General features: G+C 34.7%; 1 protein-coding gene across 2 annotated transcripts in view; it reads right to left on the bottom strand.

Moving 5' to 3' along the window:
- The window catches only part of Dcc (DCC netrin 1 receptor), a 1,164,132-nt gene that overhangs the window by 115,921 nt on the left and 1,025,248 nt on the right, over positions 1-22,963 (bottom strand). For both annotated transcript variants that reach the window (XM_052742483.1, XM_052742484.1), the window contains exons 16-19: positions 18,817-18,912; positions 13,384-13,616; positions 9,375-9,513; positions 4,778-4,885 (exon numbers count right to left, since the gene is read on the bottom strand). In XM_052742483.1, the coding sequence (XP_052598443.1) occupies positions 4,778-4,885; positions 9,375-9,513; positions 13,384-13,616; positions 18,817-18,912 (576 nt within the window). The remainder of the gene's footprint in view (positions 1-4,777; positions 4,886-9,374; positions 9,514-13,383; positions 13,617-18,816; positions 18,913-22,963) is intronic.

Genomic DNA, 22,963 nt, shown 5'->3' on the forward strand with positions numbered 1-22,963 from the left:
CTGGTGGATGCAATTACTCCTATTCTCTGGTCTTCATACTTTTGTCTGATGCTGTTCTCCTGAGCTATGATGAGTTCTAAATCTTGCTTCTCACCACCATCATTATTTGATGTGTCAGAATATCCTGTGACATTAATTCAGGTAAGATTATGATCTCTATTTTGTCAGCAGATTCCATGGATCTTTTCTTCTAGCCAAGAGGAAGTGACCAGGAGGCAGGAAGTGAGAGTCAAATTTGGCTATCAATAAGTAACCAAAACCCCCTCTTAATCATGCATGTTGATAAGCAAAAATATTGCCAATCACATAAAAACTTAGACTTTGCTAGGCTGATATATTGATTATACCTTCCTTCATAAGATAACTTAAAGCAAAGGGCTTAATCAAAGTATGCAGATATTCTAGACACACAGAAACTGTGACTTCATTCATATTTTGGTTTTGGCCACTAATACATAGTAAGAATATTGCCAGGAATATATAGACTAAGGATAACCTCTACATTCTATACCTCAAATTATTTCTGTGATCAAGCAATGTCAAAAGCAAATGCTTGGGTGATCTGTGGGATTTTCATATTTTTTGACATCTGCTTCAATATCACTATGAAAGTCTGATCATCGTGAGAATTTGGTAGAAGGTAGAAGGCATGTCATAATAAAGAACAACACAGAATATGAACATGCTATATGAGTCTTCTCCAAACATTAAGGTTGGGTGGATTTCAAAATATCATTGTATAAAAGTGTTTTCATGGATATTGTTCATTTATGGTTAATTCCCCATGATAACAATTATAAAATATCCTCATATTTATGGTCCAAATTAATTTCCCTAGGAAACCATATCTATTGAAAAGAATACAGTGACGCTGGCAACTTTTCTTTCTTTTTTTTATTATATCTGTGTCTTGTCCCTCCACCAAAAAAATGAAAAGAAAAATAAATATTTTTTACATCAAGAGCCATGTCTTCTAGTATGTTTTCATTCCTCAGAAATCTTACTAATAATCAGTATTGAAACTCATTGATTGAATGAGTTTCTGTAGCATAGAAGTTTCATTTTGGATGAATGACTTGTTTTTTTTTTTTTTTTTTCTAAGACAGAGTTTCTCTGTGTAATAGCCTTAGCTGTCCTGGAATTCACTATGTAAACCAGGCTGGCCTAGAACTCTCAGAGATCCAGCTACCTCTGCCTCCCAAGTGCTGGGATTAAAGGCATGTACCACCACCTTCTGGTGATTAATGACTTTTAATGAAATTAACATTTTCAGTGTTGTTGTAAGGGTATGATGCATATGAAACCTTGAGAATTATTCTCCCACCCAGGACACTATGCTTCTTTATGGTTTTTCTTCATTTTTTTAGAGGAAAACAATATATTTGCTTTCACTGTGATTTATCTAAATAAAAGTTATTTATTGAAGAATTTAAAACTGTATTGATGAGTGAAAAGCTCATCTTGTATCAGGTTCTGACAACTCAAAATTGTTATTGCACCAGTCCTCAATATTTACAGTGACGCCAAAGAACTTCATTTTTTTTTCAATTTGATGATTAAAAATTTTCAAACTTCAGTTGAAGATATCACTATACAACTCTAAAAACTGGTCTTAGAGAAAGCTTCCAGATTCATCTAAGTGTGCCAGATTTGGGTATGTTCTGAAGGTACTGAATGAATCTAAAGTTTTAAATTGCAGAATTTCACAACCACACAATCTCCTTTGAAAACCTGTGCATCTATTACCACTGGCTGTCTTTTGCCCTTGCTATCATCTTATTCTTTTACTTGTCATAACTGACCAAAACAGTAAAGTTTGATGTGAAGTGACAGTTTGGAGGCTCCTCTGGGATTATTAGTACAGCCAGGAGCTCTGCTCTTGAAATCACATTTATCTAATATGCATAACATGTAACATCACGTGCAATCATCCCTTCTTCTCTTCACACAAACAGGCATTTGGAATTCAAGAAGCAAGGTGTCAGAGTTTGTTCAATTCCCCCTCTATATTTTTTTTACATCTTTCTCCATTTTATTCACTCAAGCATTAACATAGAGAATAAAATGATCTGCACTCTGGAAAACGACTTAAGCAGTAGTTGGGACAACTGTCAAAAATGGAAGAAAGGTAATAGACGATTACACAATCCAAGAGATTTTCAGGCAGAGGAATTGGTTATAGTAGCTCAAGGTGCAGAAAATAGAATCTACCTCCCACAGAGGATAGACTGCTATGTACTGGGTAGACCAAGGTATATCATGTGATCTCTGCCAAACAGTAGCTCAACCCAGTCAGGACCTTCCATCTTCAGCATATTCAAGTAGGCAAGCATGGTAATTGTGCACTCAGGTGTAAAGATAAGGAATGTGACTTTGGATGAATTACCACAGAAAGTTAAAATCTCATAATTTTACATAAGAACAACAGGAATATGTGATCAGTTACCATTTTATCAATTTTAGCAGGATTCCAAGTATGTTTTAACTTCTTACTCTGTTTTGAACAGTTTTTAAAAGTGGGTCTAAATTCCCTGCATTTGATGAGCTCATGATCAGATTATCCTGGTACTGCTGTTATCTGAGTTATCTTCTCAGCATTAAATTATTTATTCATTCATTCACATTAATTAATTAATTCATTCATTCATTCATTTATTTTTGCTCATATCATCTTTTTGAAGTACTTAGATTCACAATGGAGCCAGAAACATCATGAGTGAAGGTAACCAGACCCCTAAATACAAATATTGCAAGTTTTCACCTATATTTAGATTTTGGCTTTTAAGATATATATATCTTATTTATATAATATATTAATTATATATATATCTTATATAAGATAAATATATCATATTTAAATATGAAAAACCACATAGGTTATGTAGCTATTAAGGAATGATGGGAGGAGGGGATCTTTCAAGAAAAGGGAAAGATACCATTTACTTCTGTTGTAGAACACAGAGAAACTGAGCCGCTGCCCAACTAGAAGATCCAGCTCAACTGAATAATGTTCACAGTGCTTAAGGTTACTTTCCACATAACAGGTAAAGAAAAATAATCATCAGTATAACCCAGACACGATCCTTGTGTTAGCTTTTTAGGATTTTGTTACTTTAAATGTGTGTGTGTGTGTGTGTGTGTGTGTGTGTGTGTGTGTGTGTGTGTGTATTTAAAGCAGGAAAAGGAGACTCATTCAGTGTGATAATATTGGGAAGATGGACCCCATACCAGACATGCCTCCAAAGTTCCTAGCATAGCGTAAATTTTAAATACAAGTTGAGAGTTCTTAATATGGGTTAGAATTCTAATTTTTACACTGGAAAAGCAAAATTAATGTTTTCCTTTTCAGAGCTGAAAACACATTCTCTTGTTTACTTTGACAAGTTGAAGATTTATTTGAGTAAGAGTAAAGAATGTACTAGTGGAAAATGTGACTCATTTTACTCTTTATCAAACAGTTTCCATCATACCTTGTTTTCATTTAGAAAGTTTCTATATTTTCTTCCTAAAATAGTATCTATTTTTGACATATGCTTATAAATAATTGTTTACAATGAAATGAAACATAAATAAATCAAAAGCTACATACTTACTGAAATAGAATCAATGAAAGTAGACCAGACCACTGAGAAATGAGAATAAAAGAAAATTGGAATGTACCAAGCCTGAGTTTTCAAAGGCTGGGCACACTGACAATTGAACACATATTCTAGTGGGGGAGGGATTTTATACTTCTGTTTTGCTACATCTTTGTCAGGTTATATGAAAATTGTTTGCTCCTACAATAAGAGCCATTTCATAAACAAAACAAATCTTCAACTTAAATTTCAACCACATGTAAAAGCTTGATGTTACCTTTTCATTTTGAAAAAATTCACAACATACCATATAAAGTGAGTTTGTCATCTGAAACTGCAAGTTCCTTGTTCATTTGTACCACAAAACACTCAGTCACTCTATTAATTTATAGTACTGACATGTACCTCTTGTATATACATATAGAAGAATAAAGAGAGAGTTGAAAATTCCTAATCCAATGGTTCTACTTCATTGGGCTATAATGTGCACACTTAGAGTTGTATAATGTTTTTTATAATAAGGTAATTCTATGGAGATATCTACTAAAAACCCAAATTGATCATTTGAATGCAAACTCTCTAATATAACTCCATTATGTTTTTTTTTTTATATATACTAAATTAACATCATAGGCTTCTAATGGATGTTTTAATTAGGCATTTTTGTTATCAGCAATATTTGGTAAAATAAAATCTGTCACTGTGAAATATCCATTATGTTCAATTTCTGTCAGTCAATATTAAGTATTTTCTGAACCTTATTATTTAAGAATGAAGCTAAAAGCTAAAAGAGAAGTGAAAAAAATCCCAAGACAAACCTCCTTCACGTGTTGCACAAAAATACAAGGTCATCAGAAATCCTTTATATCATGTAATTGTCAAGCAATCAGCATCCTTTCAGTCATTTATATTCACAGACATAAGAAAGTTGTCTTAATGATCCATAGGATAAAACACACAATGCCTATCCTGAATGAAATGTAATTGTTTCACACAGAAACTGAAGGCGAATATTTGTGTGTGCACCTGTAGGAGTCCTAAGAGAACTACACCCTCAGTTGGGGACAAGAAGAGCCAATCAGAGAAGAAGAGGAAATGAACCAACATGCTGAGACAGAAACTCCACACCAAGAGCAACTGCAAAGTAAGCAGCAAAGGCCAAGGTGGTGCAAGGCTGGGAAAGGAAGCTGGATGCTTACCAGTAATTTTCCCATTGGCTTCCAAGGGAGGCTGCCAGCTCACAATGACAGCACGAGGCTTCCCCTCTCGAGTAATGACTGTCAAATCCTTGGGAGCAGAAGTCGGGGCTGTGAGATGAGACAGAGACAAGGTCTTGTCATTGGTTGTGGGAAGAAAGAAAAGACACCGATGGGCGTTTTGTCATGACACTAGTAATCAGGATCTATCAGTAGGTCTATCGGGTTTATTTTGCCTTTTACAATTCATTGCAAGTATTTGAAGGACAGAAGTGAAGGCAGATAATTGATAGTTCACTATGGAAGTTCAGTGCCTTCCAAAGGTCTGAGTATAGAGTGGAAATACGGACCTGAAGAATGCAACTGGTACTTTTAAGTGAGCTCACACGCATGTATGTATGTACAGAATTGTATGCTTAATGAACTGAAGAACTGCATACCTTCCATTAAGGAATCTATTACAACTATAGGTTATAACTGAAAAAAATGACCTACCAAATTCCATGAAAAAATGAAAACAAACAAACAATAACCAGAACAAAACTCCTTAAAACCATATCAGATCTTTCAGCTTAAAAACTGAAGTAGGTATTTTCTCAGTGAGAATGGATTTTGAGAAACAAAAGTAGGAAAGGGCGAGTAATATATGACAGCCTTTCATTAATCAGGCTTGAAATAAGATAGCAAAAAATCCTGCCCTCTTCAGATCGATTTCATCTCCATGTTGTGCAAAATAAAATGTAAATATATTCTAAAGATGGAACCAAATGTTCCCAGCCAATCCAACATCTCCCAGACCTCTGTTGGTCTGTTTATTACCCTTCTGAAGACAGTTTTTCTTCTAAGCAGCTAGCAATGTTCCAAGTCCATTATCTGCAGTCTCTTTGTTATCATTAGTTTGACACAGGCAGATTTAGAGCTATTTTTTCTATCTATGTTCTGCTAGAACTTCCTTGTTTCCAAATAGGACTCCAGGGAATAAGATAAATAGAACTAGATCTCTATTTGAACCCATCTTCATTCTATTCTCCTTGGTACTTCTAAATATCACAAAGGGTAAGTCAGTACATTAGCTACACTCCAATTCCAGAATATCTTCCTGTGTATTTGTAGATACGAACTAAAGGAGAAAGACACAAATCATTCCTATCTGTCATATTTTTCCCTAAAAGGCCACTGGGACTATAGTTAATCCAAAGTTAAGCTAGTTTTGATATGTTGTCAATCACTTAATTTATTTAAATTTCCAAAGAAAAATGGGGAAGACAGTAACCCAAAGGAGGAGAAAAAAGGAGGCTAAGAAGAAAGAAGAGGGATGGGATGAGATGGAGGAGAAGAAAACATACGTCAGGGGGCACTGGACGAATAGCATAGATTCATAGCAAAATATCAAAGAGGTAATGACATCTTACAAAAGGATTATTTTCTCAAAGAATTCATTCAAGATATTTCATAGCCCATAAATAGAAAGATTAGATACAGTCAGAAAAAGATTTAGATATTATACAAATCATATAAGAGAAATTTTAAATTATGAGGGTAATAAAGAGATCTTAATTTGTCAGAATAACCACTTTCTTACCTATGTTAAAATTCAAATTGATAATAATTTAGAAAAGTGACAAAGGGTGATGATGAGGTTACTTCATCAGTCAGCTCTGGTGTTTAAAAAGGTAAAACAAAATTCTTCAATTTTTTCGCTATAATAAAAACATAGTAATGTTCTGAGAAGTTGGTTACTCAAAACACTCAGCTAATTCATCTGTTTCAGATATGTGTGTGTTTTTGCTGTTGTTGTTATTCTTAAGCTCTGTGAATAATGAATAGAAATTTTGGTACTGCACTTTTTGGCTCACATTTAAGATTTCCCTATGAGCTTCAAATGTCCCCCCAATATCTGGGAAAGAAACGGGCTTAATGACTCCTATAATCAGCCCTAGTACCAAATGATTGCCCCCAGGCTGTGACTAGGTATTTCTTCTTTTGGGAAACTTCTCCTTATTTTTCCAGAGGGAATTTGTAGTTTGGGCTGTTTCCTATCATTTCAATATGTCCCAGATCTGGTGACCATATTTCTTATGTTACTTCATGGTTCTCAGTATAGTTATCTTTTTTTTTAAATGATTGTTATTCTCTCTAAAATAGAGACTATTCTTTTCACCTTTTATGCCTACTAGCTATCACAGGGTCTAGAAGTTACAAAAGAACCCATTATGTCCGCTGAGCAATACCCTACCATATCCATGGCTCTCAAACACCGCCCCCACCAGATCACAATTTTTTTTCATTAAGTGTATAAACAGAGGGAAATCTTTTAGACTTAGAAGATTGCAGACACAGAAATTACATTAAACTTTTGTTATTTGGATTGCCAATATTATTTTGCACCTCTTCCTTTCAGATAAACATATAGAATGTTTCTTTTGGAGAAAAAGACTCTCTCTGAGCCATACAAGCTTCATGGCTACACAGATTTGTAGCTTAGGTTCTTTACACTAGCTTTTCTTTAGCTTCTTTTTTTTTTTTTTTTTTTTTTTTTTTTGGCTACCTATCTCAAAAACAGTCATAAGGTTCTCCCTTCTGAACAGTTGAATATTAATTGATACAAACAAGAAAGACATTCAGTTTCAAAACACAAGGGTGATAGCACTGTGTGGGCAGCTATAGTTTCTTAGAGCTGTGACCGGCTCCTTCCCAGCACCATTCTTGTTATTTGTATTTTAATTAAGGTAATCAGAATAAAATAAAAGACTGTCCATCTGGACAGAATGAACTATTTTAATTTAAAATTTTGCCAACCACCGTTGCTTAGGTTTACTATGAACCACCTCAGCTTATAGCAACAAAGCCATGGAGTCTATATCTTATTTCAGAATTAGAGCAAATCCTCAAGTTATTTCATCCACCTCATTTCTTCCTCATAGTTACAGAATCTACAGACACTTGTGAATTGCTTCTTATTTCTCATCATCACCCAGGGATCTCATCCACATGCTATTTACACCTTTGTGGAGATCATTATCTGATTTGACAATCACTCTTTCTGCTAACCACAGGTCTCAAACTTATTATCTTTTTGTCTACATTGGGACTCTCCATTGGTGTCTCTATAAGGGTAGGTAGTTGATGAGAAATCAGTAGGATGCATTTTGCAAGTCAGACGTTGGTGTGCATTTTGTGTTTATAAATGAAAAAAATGGATGAATTTGATTGCTTTAAGGTGAAATTTACTATTCTTTCAGTCAAATCATATTGTTTTGCTTTTTTGATTTTTTTTTAAATTTTGCTAGTTTATGTTTGACTCCATTCCTGTCCTTTGGTGTTAAAAAGAAAAAGAGGGGTATTTTATGGTCCGCATTGTATATAATTCACTTGGATGATCCTAATATTCCTTATAAACTGTAGATGTTGGCATCCAAGTCAGAATTAACAGAAGGAAGCTTAATAATGTGTAATAAGTAAACTAAAAGGAAGGATATTAAAACGAGGCTATCTAGAAAGATTTTTCCAGACAGCAGTATCTACAAAATGTAGAGCTCTAAAAATTAAGGCAATAATCATGAATTAAATTAAAGTTGCAATATCAAGGGACAAATTCCAGTGAAAAAACAAATTTTGATCACTTGAGGAGAGCTTTATTGGCATAACTAATTAAAATTTGAAAATGTTTAGTGTAGTTCACACCAAAATATAAATATGAAACCAATTAAAAATAGATAATATTAGGGCTGCAGAATTGACTACGTGGCTAGGAGTGTACGTGTTACTCTTGCAGAGGAATGAGTTTGCTTCTTGTACCAAGGTCATGTGACTTCAGGAGGTCTGACACACTCTTCTGGCCATTGTTGGCACCTGCACTCATGTGCACATACCCAAACACAGACATACAACATAAAAATAACAAAAAGCAAAATAAAATATGTTTTAAAAGACCTTATTTAGAAGTTGGGCTTTGGTAAACTATAATGCCAAATGTGGAAATATTTTAAACTATGGATTTCTAATCCCTAGAAAATTTGACTCCTGAATTTTACATTGACTTGCATTGATCTCGATCCAAGCTCTCTCAAAGTGCATGAAGGTTTTCCATTATGTGACCCTATTTCCAAAGTATGACCAAGACCACCTGGAAACATTTCCTATTCCAGCTGTCTTTGTTACAATAAATAACCAGGAAGCCAAATTTGTAATTTTTAAGTTTTGCCTCAAATTTTCCAATATCTATTAGAAGTGTTATTCAAATCCACCTTTGTATTAGGTAGAGTTCAATAACTAGATTCCTGTCATTTATTTAAACTCATTGAAGAGTATTCATATTCAGGTCCTATGAGTTAATGTTCTAAATAACTCATTCTAAAACTCAGTGGTTAAAAATACAACCAGATTGGGTAATGTATTGGTTATCCCTTGTTCTCTTCTATGGGAGTGGAATAATACTATTAGCTGTAAAAGTGCTATGAACTGTACAGGATATATTATTTCATGCAAGACAAGGTATAATTTTGAAACAGTTCTAATTCTGTCTCAATTTCCACAGAATTTGTGAACATGGCTACCTAGGCCAAACACCAGCCTTTAAAGCCAGTGTCTCTTCACATACCAGCTTCGTAGGTGGTGGCATGTGCCGTCATGCTCCATGTGCTTGATCTTCTGTTCTTTGTCACCATGACTGAGAACTCATACATCGTGTTGGGCTTGAGGCCTGTCGCTGTGTAGCTGAGAGATGCTGTGTCTTCTGACTATACAAACCAGAAACAAGCAAAGAAATATAAAGAATGAACTGTCAATTCAGTAAATAAAGACATGTAAAACAACTAGCAAATAAGTCAGCCAAAAGTAGACTCAGTTCAAAAATAGCAGAAGAGCTAGGCCTCCTTTTGTGCCAGCCAGCATACACTGGCTGGTCATGCATTTGAGACTTACTGATAAAAATCATGCAGTGCTTTGTTCAAAGGGGAAGCCAACTGGGTAAGTTCCCTGAGCCTGCCCATAAGCACGGGCAGAAGACAAATTCTTTTCTCAACTCTATTTCAAGACACTTTCTAGTCAGACCTGAATTAAATTCATATCTTTCTCATTGAAATATGGTTTTTGGGGGGGTTAATATATATTTTCTGTTGATCATCTTTTCCCACTTTTTTTCAAATTCCCAATTGAATTAAATAATTCAATTAATTCCATTATAGTGATTATGATGTTTAAAAATTAAGGCCTAGTTTCAAAGTTTGAGTGCTTCCAAATATCTACTGATCAAGCAGAGCAAAAGTGTGTCTATGTCATATGGTGCTCTCCCTTTATGGATGCTTCACATATATAAAAATATGTACGGAAAGAGCAGCAATTGATCAGAAAAGGAGCAACAAACTGGATAAACATTAAAGGATGAATTTGCACTGCAGAATGTTGTATTTGGCTTTTGAGTCCATTTGTTGCCTTATAAGCAAGTTTAATAATTTTAATAAAAAATAAATAAGTTGTGTCTTTCTCGTTCGCTCAATGAGTAAAAATTATAATAAAGAAAAAGCATGCTAGTCTCACAGGTAAAGCCTATTTTCCCCATGACCTGGCTCATTTTAAACTATGTAAATCTCTTAGAAACATCAACTTGTACTTGGTACTTCTGCCTTTGTCTTTTCCCAAACTAAATACTTCCTATTGCTTCTGTATTTGAACATGTATTGAGTATTTACACCTGGAAAAAATCAAAGCCTTTTCCCATTGGTTGATAATATAGATATCTCCTTCTTACTATTGTAGTATGGCAAAAAATTATTAAATTGTACATCTGTCATAGGTTAGGCCATAGTTATGAAAATCCTATGTTTTTAATAACAAATAAAAATTAAAATAAACTAATCACATTTTGATGGTGTACCCATCCATCCTATTAGAACACTTTCGCTAGGTACACATAGAAAGCTATTGCTATAATTAATTGTTAAACCTAAAAGTACTTTGGAGAATCATATTTGTGTACAGGATAGCTGGGTAATACCTCTTTGGGGTCCCATCCTCTTTTTTGTAAGTTTCAGCTAGTATGACAGACTTTATATCATCATTTATTTTGTGAAATATGTGAAGTAAAACAGTACCTGGCCCAGAGCAAGTGTTAATAAATGCTATCTATAATACATTATACATTATTTCATGTCATTTTTCATTACATTAGCTATATTAAATTCCATATTGAGTTCTATCATGATGAAAGAGACTGAGTCTTGCATAACTGCCCATATTCTATTATATTCATAACACATCTGCTAAGCACTAGGCTACTGCCAGTAATTATATTTTGAGCAGAAACTCATGTAAAACAGTATGTGATTAAATAATTGTAGGAAAAAATAAACAAAGTTCCTACTTTTTATAGGAAAATCAATATAAGGATTTGAACAATCCAAGTATTATTTTCAGAATTATTGTCCAATTTGAGAAAAATGATACTCAGTGAGAGGACAAAATATAGGAAAAGAAGCTCTTGAATTCATATTATTTGACTCTAAAAGTTCTGCATGTCTTATAAAGAATATGTCTTGCTTATCTTATGCAACTATTATGGAACAAAAGATTGAGTTTAGATATGAACATTACTTTAAAAGCATAAATTACAAACCAAGTCATCTATTACTAATAACTTTAAAATTTATGATACATCAGAGAAAGCCCAGTTAAAATCTGTTTTGCTTAGTACTTATATTCTTTGTGAGTCTGAATGATTCCATCTCTTCTCTACTAATCATTTAACTGAAATTATTTGCATCAAGATATCTTGGATCTTGTCATTCAAATGATGCTGATGAAAATTTTAAAAAAATATTATTTTACATTCTGGCATAGTTCCCATATTTCATGCTGCAAAATGAATATATTTACAAAGTAGAGTAATTATGAACATAACAATTTTAAAGTGGGAAACAAAGTCTTTTCTAAAAGCAAACTCAAAACTGACTGATCTATATGTAGAGATACTTTTTAATACTCTCATATATTCTCTTTGTTTCTTTCCATATAATGTTGTCTGTATTTATGGTTCTACTGAATATGAAATTTAATGCTGTAAGGAGATAGATAAGGTACTTATATCTTTTATCAATGATATTGTCTAGACTTGCCTTAGAAGTTTTTCCTAATACCTGGTCTATCAGGGCAGCAATATCAAACAAAACTGAGGGGTTTTTAAATTTTTTTTTTATTATTTCAACTAAAAGTTGACTATCATAAACCACAAAGTTCTGACCACTTAAAAGATGGAAGATACTAAAGCAATTCCAGCATGACTGCACACAGACAGAGGCAGAGTTGTGAAACCAGTGTGGTTTTGCTCTATCTCCAGCTTTGGGGCCAGAAAAATCCCCAGAAAGGTGCATCTCCCAAACCTCCACTGTCTTGCGGCCAGATTAAGGAATACAATAATTCAGTGGGAGGAAGGGAGCTAAATTTTTTTAGTGGTTATTCCTGGAGAGTGGCAAGAACAGCAATAAAAGTGAGTACTAGGGTTAACCTATTGGATCCCTTAGTTTTGGAGGAACATTTACATTCTTCTTCATCTTATTTTACAGAAGGCCTCATACTGTAGCCCAGACTTGCCTCAAACTCTTGCTGATCCTCCTGATTTGGTCCCTGAGTGCTGAGATTATTTTGTTAAACTTTCTTCTTCATTTCCTATTATCATCTTATAAACTATTAACTTTCAGCTATGTTACCTTACATAAACTATTTATGGATTTTTTTCCAAGTACACATCTATTAAGATGGATGCATAAAGCATTCAAAGTTATATATGTTAAGTGAGCAGAATTAAAACTTTATTTAGAATAAATGATCTAGAACTGTTACAGATACAGAATAGGTGCTTGCTGATCTTTCTAATGTGTTGAAACTGTACCACTTAAACATGTCAATGTGGTCTTGTGTTTAGAAGGCAATGTGCCTTTCTTTGTTAATAACTGTTAGAATTGCTGAGTTTGTTCAGGAGAGATGGAAAAGTGAAATGACAGTCTCTTACATTCACTAAGGATCTCTGGGACAAGTATGAAATGATTTGGAAATTGGTATATGAACAGGAGGATGATATAACTCTGGTTAATTTAAGGGATTTTCCTTACGACAGGAGGATGGTTTCAAAGCTAAATAAGGAAATCAATGTTAATGGCTTATAATACATTCCTAGGATGTTATAAATTATCTTCACATCATTTATTCCCTGTTATATTCTCTCTAAGTGGGTGTGTGGTATTAATTAATGGTAATCTAGATTCTAAATAAAAAGAATCATATAATCTATTCAGGAGATTTTCTTGGAGCCCTGTTATTTCCAAAGGAAAATGGCTTTCCTTTCCACAGCAGCAAATATCTGGTGCAAAAAGCATCTGGTGGGATTGAAACATTGTTTTGCAGCTCTTGATGTTTTCTTACCTTGCGTTTTGTTGACTTCTAAAGGCATAATTTTTCTTAACTAATTTTAGATATCCCATTATTAAAATGCCTTGTTTTAGTATGTGAGAGTCACTGTAGAAAAGTAGTTTGTGGCAGACCAGGAAACATTGAAAACAACACACCAAACAGATGAGAGATAATCTTAAATTTCATGCAATCAGTTTGACTTTCACCTTGTACTTGGCACTGGTAGAAAAGCTGGTCCTCCACCGGACAGTGTAAAGTCGCACATCAGATGTTTTTTGGTTCTTCGGGACAGAGTTGTCTGCCCAGCTGACCCTCACAGCCTCATGGGTAAGAGCCACAGCCTGTACACCTACTGGTGGGAGCATGGGGGTGGAGACATCTGGGCCCGAGGTGGGGAAATCATCAAGCAAAGGATAATAATCAACTGGGTCAGTGGGATCTGGGTTAAAAACCCACCAAATGAAACAAACAAATAAATGTGCAAACAAAGAGTTAAAATAAATACCAGTGATAACACATCACAATGAGTTAAATGCATGGTAATAACGATGAAAGGGAACATGAGAAGAACAGAAAAAAATGCAATTAATTAAATTATAAAATATAATAAGAACAGTATTGCTATGTTAAAAATAACAGTATTTTCTTATATTTATTTCTAAGTAGATTATATATCTTAAAATCCCATCTTGTTTGAATGTTGTACATTGTTTCTTACAAGGTTTTGTATACTAATTTATCAGATTCATGATTTATCAATGATTTGAAATAACAATAAAAATATTTTTGGTTATTTTTTTCTGAAATGGAAATAAATCCTATTGGATACCTTAATTTTCTTCTTTATCTCTGACTTTATTTGTGCTCCTTTTACTATTGTCTAGATTATATCTCTATAAATGCTGTTCAGTCAACACACAAATTATAGTGAAAGAAACTTGATATACATCGGTTTTTCTATCAATGCACAAAACCAGAGCGAACAGATATGCATGGTCACAAGGGTCAATAGACATCTGATGTACTATAATTTGATGTGAGATGGCAACTAGTAACCAGGTTTTCTGAGATTGTAATATTAAACTGTGAAAGTGCTCATCTTTCTGTATTCACACGCAGAGGTTGGTTCCATTTTCAGTCCAGTCAGGCATTCCTATATTACATTCCTGATTCTAAAACTGCAAGTTCAGTGGAAAGAATGTGCGTCAATGGATAGGAAGACAAATTAACTACCTTCAGAGTGATGAGATTTCCACTGAGATATGCACGTGCTTTGATCAATAACACGATTGGATCTGAAGAATGATGTGTGATTTTACAAAATTCTACAAAACCCTTACATTTACATTATGCTGGGATGACCACAATCTCAGAAGCTTACTTTGTGGCAATAATAATCACTCCATTTTGAGACATTCAAATTTATAGATAACAGGTTTAAAAACTGACCTTTATATGACACAGTAAAGAATCTCACTAACAAAAAATTTGAGCTGACAGCACAACTCTAAGACTGGACATTTGATGTCATTTAAAGGAATGAGATCAGATAAAATGTAGAGGAGTGTCAGCAGCAGCTTATCCAGTTTATTTTTTTTAATAGCCAGGTTCAAAGCTGAGTGGTTGTTGGCTGTTCTGTCGATGACTGCCTCTTTTCCTTGAATTTCAAATTCTCATCCTCTATTCATCACTGTGCTTTCCAATGAATTATTTAGCATGTTACTGGTCTGTGGTTTTGGAGAAAATATTTTAAAAACTGAAGACAGAAACAGAACAAAAGGAGAGGAGAGAGCAGGAGAGAGACGGGGAGAGAGAGAGAGAGAGAGAGAGAGAGAGAGAGAGAGAGAGAGAGAGAGAGAGAGAGAGAGAGAGATCTGGGATTAAAATTGAATGACAGAACCCAGGCTTTCTGTATTTCTTCTGATGTCTCTGTTTATTAAGGCTCCTTTAAAGCCAAATGAATCCATGACATGAGGAGGAGAGAGCAGAGGATGCTGCAGCCTCTACAAGGATTGCAATCCTAGAGCATGTTTAACAAGAGAAGATGTTTTTGCCTAACTCAAGCAAGTACTGCCTTTCACATTTCTTTTCTTGCCTGACTTTGAAAGAAGAATTTTATGCATAGAGGAAGAGTAGTCCAAATGTATGAACTACTTTTGACTTATCCATGTCATGGGCTACCACCTATATGATTACTTTGTTTCATTTAGTTCATATAAACAGTTTCTCTCACATGCATCATTTATATGATTTGAAGTCAAGTGATCCTATATTAGGAAATGATAATAGTCAATCTTACTAGTTATGATTTTAGAAAATAAAATGTTCATAGCGATTATTTTTTGAGTATTGTAGTGTTGATTACAGAATGATCCTACTGTATTTGAAGAAATAGTTGTGATCATATCTGTTGTGATTTATCTATGGACCTAATGCAATCCAGAAAATTCTGTCAATGGCCAAGTTTTATTTCCTATCTTAGTGAATAAAATTTTTTTCATCATTCTCCATGATAATCCCTTTGGAATTTTGTTGCATGATATAATAACAATAAGTTCTATGGATTTTATCAATTTAAACTACATAAATAATTATTTAAACATTTATTCATTTTTATGGCAGCCAATTTCAATCATTCAGTGGTCCTAAGAGCTCAGTTCCCACTATAAGGGACAGAGCAAATATACTAAATTTCCAGCAGAGCAGAGCATTCTAGGGGGCAGCGAGCAATGATGTGAAAACATGCTACACATATTGCAAGTGTTCTTTTATTCTCTAATCAGGAATTTCTTGAGTAATTGGGTGTAAGCATCCTTTTGCTATTAAACAGTTCTTCAATATTTTTTACTTTGTTAGGATGACTTATATGCTCTTGAATTTCAGAGGTACATGAAGATTTGCACATTTATGTATTATATATTATATATATACATATATATATATTATATATATTACATACATGTAATTTTACTGAAGAAGAAACAGTTCCTAACATAGTTTGGAAATCTCAATTTTTAGTCATTATACTCATTTGAAATTAGATTTAAAATTAACGGTTTTCAACTGGATTATACTTCACTTAAACCTCACTAAAATGGTTGAGAGAATAAATAAATTCAAAGAATGTACTTCATTAACTCCTGATTATTCTTTGCCCTTTTCCTTCTCCTGGTGGAAAACAACTTGTTCTTACAATAATAAGAGATAAAGAGCTTGAAGGCAGGAGAGAGAATTTTCCCACGTGGGGCTAAGCTGGAAGTTTCAGTAGCTTGAACTGATATTCCCAGTCTGAGAAAAGACTCCAGAGCTCACCAAAGGCTACCAGCACATGCATTTAGGATGCTCCAGGGCTTGATGGTTATGTTAGCCTGATGCTTTCATTGCCTTTGATATATTTTGTGTTTACTTTTTGCTGGATTTTTTCCAAGACTTCTCATGGGAATATTTTGCAACAACTCAAAGACAGAGAATGTTTTTTTACATGACAATATGACACATTTATTGATAAGAGATTCTCTCAGAGCCTTAGCCTTTGATTCCATTTATTTGCCCTTTGTTCTCCATGTTGTGTGGAAGCATAAAAATAATTCTACTTCCAGGAAAATGCATATTCTTTATTGTGAAAAGGCTGCTTCACACATTCCTTTGCAGCCCAATACTGGCTTTTCTTTCAGTAAGAAATTTCCTGACACAATGTCCAACTTTAGTATCACTTCATTTCTCAGATCCATTAGAATCAGAGCTATAACATGAAAATAAAACCCGTGTTATGGATCACTGGTGTTTGAGAAAACACCACAGCAATGCCATATGCTAAGAATTAAAAACTGACAGCAAATGCCACAGGGAAAGTTGTGAATACCACAGACACTTCCTCCTGCACAGTCTACCTTCAGTTTATCTGAACTCTGCCCCATTCACTATTCTTATGTTCTTCTGGAAAACTGTCTTTCGTACCCACTAGTCCCTCTTCATGAGATTTAATTTTTGTATTAATAAAAGACAAGCTTTGATAGACTGGCTTTGGTGGAATTTTGTGTCACCTGATCATAGCCCAATGTCAGCTGGACAATGAGAAACTGCTTAGTTTCCTGATCAGGTACAAGAAGGAGATGACATACTTAAGGCCCAACCAGGGGAACCCCAGGGGCAGACAGAGTACCCTGCTATTTCCCAGGGAACCTCACTTTTAGGACCATCTGAGAGAGAGGAGGAGTGAAAAATCCCAAATGCTCAACTGTTATTTTGTATCTTAGTTTCAATTCTAGAACTCAATGCACATCGTTTTCCTAACTATGAAGGTGATACTTTTGTCAACAAATAGTTTCCATGGTGATGCTTACTCTCTTTACGCATTCATAAACACCTTTGGTGGCATAGCAAAAGATATTGTCTCAAACGATAGCTCACAATTTTGTTTTTGTTGTTTTGTTTGTTTGTTTTTGTATTTTTTTGGGGGGGGTAGAGGGAGGATGTCAGACTTTGGAACCAATAGTCAACATTCAAGGATTCTGAAATAACTTTAGTTTTTCAGAGAATCTGGATAACAATAAGTGATAACATCTTTGGAAACTATCTAAAACACAAACCATTCTCAGCACAGTCTGTGAATGGCAACTGTGGGCTTGAAAAACAAACTATATAAACTTCATGTAAATCTAGGTAGTATTAATATTTATTCTCCAGCCAGTGATGCATCCTCATCTGGAATCCATACTCCAGTAATTTTTCTCTCTGATGCTTGGTATTAAGTCTGAAGCTTGCCCTCTTAAGGCCTGTATTCTAATTAAAGTGAATATTTATGGACAATCAAATGAAGTTGGAAGGATGTGATTTTCTGGGGATATAGGAGATAGGCACAAAGTATTAATTGAAGACATACAACTTTTTTTGTCCAGGTTTTAGACACATTGGTGGGAGCAATATTGTTAGGAGCAAGATGGAGATGTGATTTTTCCTGGTATCCACATACTCCGTTTTTGAATAAGCACAATATTATTAACCAAACAGCCTTCATCAGTGACTTATATCTCACTATCTTAACATTGTCCCACATTCTTCCACCCTTTTGGTCTTGCTTGCTGTTTTCCATTCTTGGGACAATGAGCCTTGGAATCAACCAGTCCCTTTTGTGTCTACTGCCAGATGACCTATGCCCCAGTTTAGGATTCATCTTTGTGACTTGGACTAATCGAATCCACCTCAAGATGCCAGCTCACTTAGCCTTGTCATCTATCTAGAGGTTCATGTTGAGAGAAACAAATGTCCATTGGCTATTTAGAGTCTAGATCACAAACCTCCTGCTCAAATGACAGTGTCTGAGACAAACTGGTTAGCAGAATGAAAAATCATATCAGGGCACCAAACTATGAAACTTCTAAGATGATTGTGAAGGCAAGGGTTGAATTCCCTAAATATATACTCCAATGTATAGAATAAATCCTTCCCACTCATTTGGGGAACCAAATGATCAAAAGATAATGTGTACACATGCCTGCATATATTCATGATAATTTCATGTATTCGCTTTTAATATTTTTCCTCTTTTGTATTTTGTGTTTTTTTAAAAATGTGTTCTTTCTCACCATTATCCAAGCACTGACCACCTTGTCACAAGAGGATTGACGATAGGTGCATACCTGTTATGGAGCGTGTGGTGGCACTTTCATAGAGAGGGACACCTTCTCCTGCATTGTTGAAAGCTTTTAAGGAGATTACATAATGAGAACTTGACTCTGAAAACAGAAACAAATTGGACATTTTGAATTAGTGTATTGAAATGCCTGTGGTGAACATTTCCTGAAAACAAATTTAACATAATGTTTAAAATAAATTGATATTTGAAAATGAGTGGGTTGCATTCTGGGAACTACCAGCTCTAATGGAGATAGAGACTTCCGATCTTCCTGAATCATCATCTGAGCAGTGAATGCTAAGTAGGTAGGGAACCAACAGCATTAAACAGTGTATACAGGATAGGTGATGATGTTGATCCTCCAACCCTAAAACACAGGGTTTTGTGAGTTATCAGCTGATAGCCCCATGACCCAAGTGTCAGCCATGTCTGTGCCAGTCAAACCAAAAGTGGGCATCGCACTGGAAATGAGAACAATCCTAAGAAAATGGGACATATTAGCTTACAGAACAAATACTAGCACTTAGAACTGACCAGTATAGTTTTGCTCCAGGACAAAACCAATTATAGTTAACACAAACTTAAGGCACCTGAGAAGAATTTCAACTGAAGAATTGCCGGTGTCAGATTGTCCTGTGATAATGTCTGTGAGAGATTGCCTTTATTGATGATTGATATGGAGATACTCAGGCTATTGTGGGAAGCAATACAATCCAGGCAAGTGAGACTAGGTTGTATAAGAAAGATAGTTGAGCATGAACCAGAGAGCCAGCTGGCAAACAGCATTCCTACATGGTTTATGCTTCAGGTTCCTGCTTCAGTTCCTACCCTGACTTTCCTCAATGATGGACTGCGACCTGGAAGTATACATTGAAATAAACCCTCCCTACAGATGCCTTTGTTCATGGTATTCATCATAGCAACAGAATGAAAATATAACAGGACCTGAGTGGGAACCAAACTTCCTAGTTCACAGATGCAAAGGGAGGAGTAATTGTATTACAAATGAAGGGTAAATAGATGAACACAATCAACACAAAGAATAGAAAACAAAATCAAGATAGAAAGTAAGAATTACTCAGAATGACATGGAAGAAGGTATCAAATGTGAAAATTTGTGAGTGAGAAATTAAAATACACGGTGGAGTCCTTAAAGAAGAAAATCACAAATGACACAATAAATACAGAGGGATACATCACCTTTTGTTGACTTAATCTTTTGAGAATGTAAATAAAAACAATATATGATTTATCAGGGCAGAACTAGACCATTATCAATTTTTATTGTAGTAATAGCTTATAAGACAGAATTACAGTAATTTACTTTTTTATTCTAGAAAAGAAAATATAACTAAAGGATTTTCTAATTAGTCAAAATTAATTATAAATATAAAGGATGAAAACAGTCAAACTATCATTTTTTCTAAACAACCATTGCATTTCATTTTATTGACCACCAGAAATAATAGAAAATGAGTTTTCGACATCCAAAATAACCAAAGGAAACTATGATCTGAAAGCTAACTTCAGAATAATAAAGTCAATGGCCTAAAACTAAGTGTCAGGAGAGACTTTATTCTGTAAAGGCTTATGTTATGATACTATAATGATCAGAAAATCAGTCAATCACAATGGTAGTCTATATACAGCAGTCAACTGAGGGATTATTATGATGGTGGAACTTCTGTTATTGTCATTGTAAGGCAAGCATAACATAGATAAATCAGTGAACAAGTATGAGAATTACAATTCTACATCCACTGTGCTATTTTAAGCAAGAGTCTTGGTAGAGATGGAAGGACAAATAGACTTAACACATAGTAATTAGCGTCCCAAGTTCCCAAAATTAAATTAGAAAAATGTTCAAAATAAAAAAAAAGTGTTGTATCTCTCATAGTTCTATAAACTTAAGAAGTCAAGAAGCATTGACTTGATCATACAAAGCATCCTTAGTGTATAAGCTGCAGCTGTATAAAATGAAGTTACCAACTGTAACTGGCAAAAGCTTTTGTAGAACTGGCGATCCTAAGTTTGAAGATGGAAACATGACAACTGAGTTTGAACCGTCCTGACATACTAGAAAGGAAGAAACCAGTCATTGACAACAGCAATCTCCTGTTAACAGATTCAAGGATTATTATTTTTTGAAAGATTTATATATTTATTATGTTTACAGTGTTCTGTCTGCATGTATCCCTGCAGGTCAGAAGAGGGCACCAGATCTCATTACAGATGGTTGTGAGCCACCATGTGGTTGCTGGGAATTGAACCCAGGACCTCTGGAAAAGGAGCCAGTGCTCTTAACCTCTGAACCATCTCTCTAGCCCCTCAAGGATTATTGCATAGAAGGTTCTATTGATCACTAAGGACACTCATACTCTAATGAACTTCAGTGTATCAACTCCCTGAAATATATATGAACATACTAATTTACAGAGATATTTTAAAGAATAAAAGCAGTTGGTCAGTTCTGAGATTGACAGATAATCACATTACTATCCGAGAAAATGGTAAGCAAATTAGCATTTATCATGATATTTCTAAATAAACTTTGTTCAAGTGTGACCAAATAGCATGAGGATTACTTAAAACATTCCTGAAAGAAAAACTGAATGAGAGAAATGGAATATTGTCACTCTACCACCTCAATGAATGAATTAATCTATGCACTAAATATTCACAACTGCTCAGAGGAACAACCATGCACTAAGTGTCTCGATGAAAGTCATCACTGCCCTCTAAAGTTATGCTGCAGGGACTGTGGTGGTATTGTGTTCCTCAAAATATTGTGCACCCTAATAAACTTATCTGGGGTCAGAGAACAGGACAGCCACAATATTAAACATAGAGGTTAGGCAGTGGTAGCACACGCCTTTAATCTTAGCATTCTAGAGGCAGAAATCCCTCTGGATCTCTGTGAGTTCAAGGCCACATTGGAAACAGCCAGGCATGGTGACATGTGCCTTTAATCCCAAAAAGTGAGCCTTTAATTTAAGGGAGTGATGACAGAAAGAGAAAGATATAAGGCATAAAGACCAAAAATAGAAGCATTTGGCTGGTTAAGCTTTCAGGCTTTTGAGCAGCAGTTCAGTTGAGATTCATTCTGGATGAGGACTCAGAGGCATCCAGTCTGAGGAAACAGGACCAGCTGAGGATTTGGCAAGGTGAGGTAGCTGTGGCTTGTTCTGCTTCTCTGATCTTCCAGCATTCACCCCAATACCTGGTCCAAGTTTGTTTTTATTAATAAGAACTTTTAAGATTCCTGCTACAAGGGACTAACCTATAGCTGCCAGAACACAACAAACAGAGAAGAGGAAACATGCTGAACCCAGTTGAAAGCACACATGTGTTGTATGGTGTGTTTTTTTGTGTTAAAGTATTTATATAACAATGACGGGGCTTTCAAATGAGCAAGTTCATATTTAATGATGTTTGAAAATTTGTTAGGTTGGTTTTTCTTCATGAAGTTTGAATGTAATTTAAGCATATTATGTTAATGACAATGGCATTCAAAATAACAATATCTCCCAAACCACAATTTAGCAAGAAAAATGAAATAAGATCATATCTCATGCAGGTTTTCAACTTCCATGTGATGAATTGCTTCTACTTGAAAACAGAAATGTGTGTGTGTGTGTGTGTGTGTGTGTGTGTGTGTTCTCATGTCAGCATGCATGTGTATGCACACACGTATGTTTATTGTCAAAGTAATTTACTTTTAAGGAAGTAATCAATAATCAAATGTCAAGTGTTCTTTGAGATTCAAGACTGGTTGTAAAACATGAACTTCTCTTATTAGCTTAGTAAGTTAATTCTGAAGAGGGGAAAAAGAAATACTACATAAAGTTAAGCAATAAAATACACAGTATGCTCTCTGAATGCCATTTGAGATTAGAGACCTGAAATGTTCATGAAGGATCAGGCCATCTGTGAAGGGGTTTCAGCAGATATTTACTCTGAATTAGGGCTGGTGGAAGAAGGAGGGGTCTAAGTAGAGGTCACAGAAAGTAAAAATATTTCAAGAAAATGCTGAAAATACACTTAGGTAAGGTAGAAAAACACTTACTTACTGTGACAATGACCAATTCTAGTTGTGACAGTGACTACTAGATCTAATTTCTTATTTCAGACAGATGATTCAACTATATATT

Source organism: Peromyscus californicus, unplaced genomic scaffold (assembly GCF_007827085.1).
Source record: "Peromyscus californicus insignis strain IS unplaced genomic scaffold, ASM782708v3 Scaffold_17__1_contigs__length_78620276, whole genome shotgun sequence".
Taxonomy (NCBI): Eukaryota; Metazoa; Chordata; class Mammalia; order Rodentia; family Cricetidae; genus Peromyscus; species Peromyscus californicus.